Source organism: Aplysia californica, unplaced genomic scaffold (assembly GCF_000002075.1).
Source record: "Aplysia californica isolate F4 #8 unplaced genomic scaffold, AplCal3.0 scaffold00040, whole genome shotgun sequence".
Taxonomy (NCBI): Eukaryota; Metazoa; Mollusca; class Gastropoda; order Aplysiida; family Aplysiidae; genus Aplysia; species Aplysia californica.
In genome coordinates, this window is record NW_004797310.1 from 30,586 (window position 1) to 34,086 (window position 3,501).

Below are 3,501 nucleotides of genomic sequence, written 5' to 3' on the forward strand. Positions count from 1 at the left end.
GATATTGAAATTTTGCATGCTTTCCGTATTATCGATTTCATTTTTCTTTATCTTGTACTCTTGTGTTCCCAGCTCAAGCTGCTACACAGAAATTGATCATACGCTCTGTGGTTGAAGGATAGAATATGGATATCTATGATTAATCAACTTTATAATACAAGATAACAGTCTTTTGTAAACATTTTATAAGCAAAAGAGAAGAGTGGACATGCCAGTCGAGTTTGTTGTCTATTGTAACACCCAAATAATTATAGTCGGACACTTGCTCGATGTTTTCATTTTTAATTTTGAGTTGCTGCAGGGACAACTTCTTTTTTTCTAAAATCAACAACAAGCTCTTTGTTTTTCAAATTTAAAATCAGCTTATGATTTTCACACCACTCAGAAACGTTGAGCACAAAATTCCGGTAAGCAGTTTCGTTTTGGTCAGCCTGTATGGAAACATGTAGTTGAATTATCAGTTAGAAGTTCAAATGAAAGTAAACCAATAGTTTTTACCTTCCTAATGACGGGTTGTTCAGCCACTTGTTTTCATTCTTTTGACCGCAGTACGACTTGAAGACACACAGCACTGCAGCATCTAAGTCGTAGGGCCTATTGACTTATTCTATATGTTGTTTATGGCCGGTTGTCAGTCAGTGTCGGAATATCAAGCGGTCCAGGACATATTTTAGGCTGAAATGCTCTACATGATTTAACAGACAGCAGTAGTATCGACGAAAGGAAAATAACAAAGTGGAGCTTCAAAAAGTATCAAGCGTAATGGAAATATCTGACTGAGACTGTTTTTTCTTTCTCTGTGGGCATTTCAATGTTGTGGTGTGCCCTTGAACCTATAGCGAAGGCCTCCATGTTGTCCCAACTGTTGAAATCTACGAGATAAAACAACTATAACTTTAAGGTCAGCAATATCTTTCTCAGACGTGCACCACACTGCACGCCATAAGATGCCTTTGAACCTATAGCGAAGGCCTCCATGTTGTCCCAACTGTTGAAATCTACGAGATAAAACAACTATAACTTTAAGGTCAGCAATATCTTTCTCAGACGTGCACCACACTGCACGCCATAAGATGGTTTTGAACCTATTACCCCTCCAATTCAAGCCCTACCCCCTAGATCTATTCCAAGCTACAAATTCCTCCATCTGCACCCTTTAACACCCCCCTCCCCACCTCCAAAATGCAAACAACGAAATATTTAAGCAGAAATGGAACCACAATATATTCTGAGTCCAAATAGAACAATGAACCAAGAAAGCTGATGGTGCAAGGTATTTTCTCAAATTATTTTTGAGGTTTCTTGTATTCCTTTCTCCATAAGCCATGATGTCATTTGCATGGTACAGTTATGTCCTGTTGATATGTAACTTTTCGTTTATTTACATTTACATGGTTAGATCTAGATTATATAAAGTTGTTTTTAAACAAAAATAAGAATCCCCAAAACTCGTGTTTTCATTTAGTTATAACATGGGAATTGTTTTTTAAAATACACGCTTGTACTATTGGGTCACAATTTGGGTCACCATCTATCCTGCACCTGAGTGACACCTTTAATATTGTTGTTCTGTTTTACTTTTCTTCTTTGATCAAACACAGCAAAAAAATTGTTCTTTGATCCAGTACCAGGACGATACAGGATCATTCTCATTGTCAAAGTATTTCCAGCATTGTTAGATGAAATTTGAGTGTGTATTATTAACTGACATTTCAGGTAAAAACAACAATGACCAGACGTTGACTTGTCGTTCTGAGTCTTCTCTGGGTCAAGCAGGTCCCTCTGTCTCCAAGACCGTCAAGTTTGCCTGTGAGTGTTCTCAGTTCTTGTGGACTTTGAGATGTTCGGTTACTCTATTTGTCTGTCGTTTCTTAACTTGTTATTGGTTGTCTACAGTGCATTATGAGAACATATCTACACATTTTTTCTGAATCTGTCTTCTCACTAATATACAAAAAAAAAACAACAACACAACAAATTCAGGAAATCAACAAAACTGGGGTCATATTTGATTCATCTTCAACATTTACAGTGTTGTGTAGTATTCTGTAAAACATGAATGCACAAAAACAAGCTGCCACGTGGAAGACAATGCAATAATACAGCTGTACTAATATATGAATATTCTTAAGTGCATTATAAAACAGGAAGAATTACCAAACGTGATCTATAAAGAGTATGGGAGTATGTTATCTTTATCATGAAATACTTTTTATACAGCAAATATTTCCTCCACAATTCAAGTAACTAAATAAAAATGGGACGATGGATGTTAATATTTAGATTTGTATTTTATTTTTTAAAAAATTTTTCCATTCTTACAGATGGACCAAGTAGCGCTACCTTGACCTTCTCACCGACAAACCCGTCCAGTTTGTGTCAAGGCCCCAATCTCAGTGTTGTGTTCACTTGTACTGTTGACCCGCGTACAGTAAACCCTCAGCCAGACTACAAAATCTCCGTGAACGGTGCACCAGTAGGCACATCTGTGCAGCAGATTCTACAGTTACAGGGCGGAGCTCACAACGTCAGATGTCTTGTCGAGAACTCGTTATTTCCCGCTGATCTCTTCACCGATGTCACTCATACGTTTATTGTCAGAGGTTTGGTTTTTACAATTTTCCTAATTCTTCACTTTGTTTTCTGTCGTGAACTTGCTTATCTTTGGGAAAGTCGAAGGTCTGAGATCGTCAAAAAAAGTATCTGTATTTGTTGTTTACTCACACAATTGTTTATTTCGTAATGCACACAACACGAGCACAGCAGTTTTTCTTCTAATCCCTCAGTTCTTGTAGATAGCCTTGTTTCGTTCAATCACTCAGTTTTTGTAGATAATTTTGCTTCTTTTAAGCACTCAGTTTTTGTACATATATTTTTTCCTAATCTCCCAGTCCCTCGGTCCTCAGTACTGGAGAAATCCTGGTGAAGGAAAATGTCACAACTAGAGTGCAGTGTGTGGTCCGAGGGGGATATCCTGCTACAAGTGACGTAAGCCTGAGCTGTCCTAGTTCTCAGGCCGGTAGCTCTGGTGTGAATTCTGTGGTCGTAACTAGGTCACAAGAGACACAATGCTCGTGTACAGCCACTCACGTCAGTGGATGCTACACCAAACGGAGTGACGTCACCATCAAAGCTGCTTGTGAGTCGTGCATGTTTTCTGATCATCTAAACACTTTACAAACGCCATTTACTTATTATCCATTATGAGCAAGAAGTTTTATCGTAAACACGATTAGTGGCACAAATCACTTACGATTTCTGTCTTTTTTTTGTGCATGAGATAGATTTCTCTAGAATTTTCCAACTGCAGTTTGTTTTGAATCGATATTTCTAGTAATTACGTTTCCATATGAATTGTGTATATATATATATATATATATATATATATATATATATATATATATATATATATATATATATATATATATATATATCTATATATATATATATCTATCTATATATATATATCTATCTCTCTCTCTCTCTCTCTCTCTCTCTCGA

At 36.8% G+C, this 3,501-nt stretch overlaps 1 protein-coding gene across 1 annotated transcript in view; it reads left to right on the top strand.

The window, feature by feature from the left end:
* Positions 1-375: 375 nt before the first annotated feature.
* Positions 376-3,501, top strand: part of LOC106014246 — an 11,878-nt gene continuing 8,752 nt past the window's right edge. Inside the window, exons 1-3 of the mRNA XM_013091538.2 lie at positions 376-1,809; positions 2,325-2,679; positions 2,892-3,139. Coding sequence (XP_012946992.2) covers positions 1,680-1,809; positions 2,325-2,679; positions 2,892-3,139 — 733 coding nt within the window. The 5' untranslated portion in view covers positions 376-1,679. The remainder of the gene's footprint in view (positions 1,810-2,324; positions 2,680-2,891; positions 3,140-3,501) is intronic.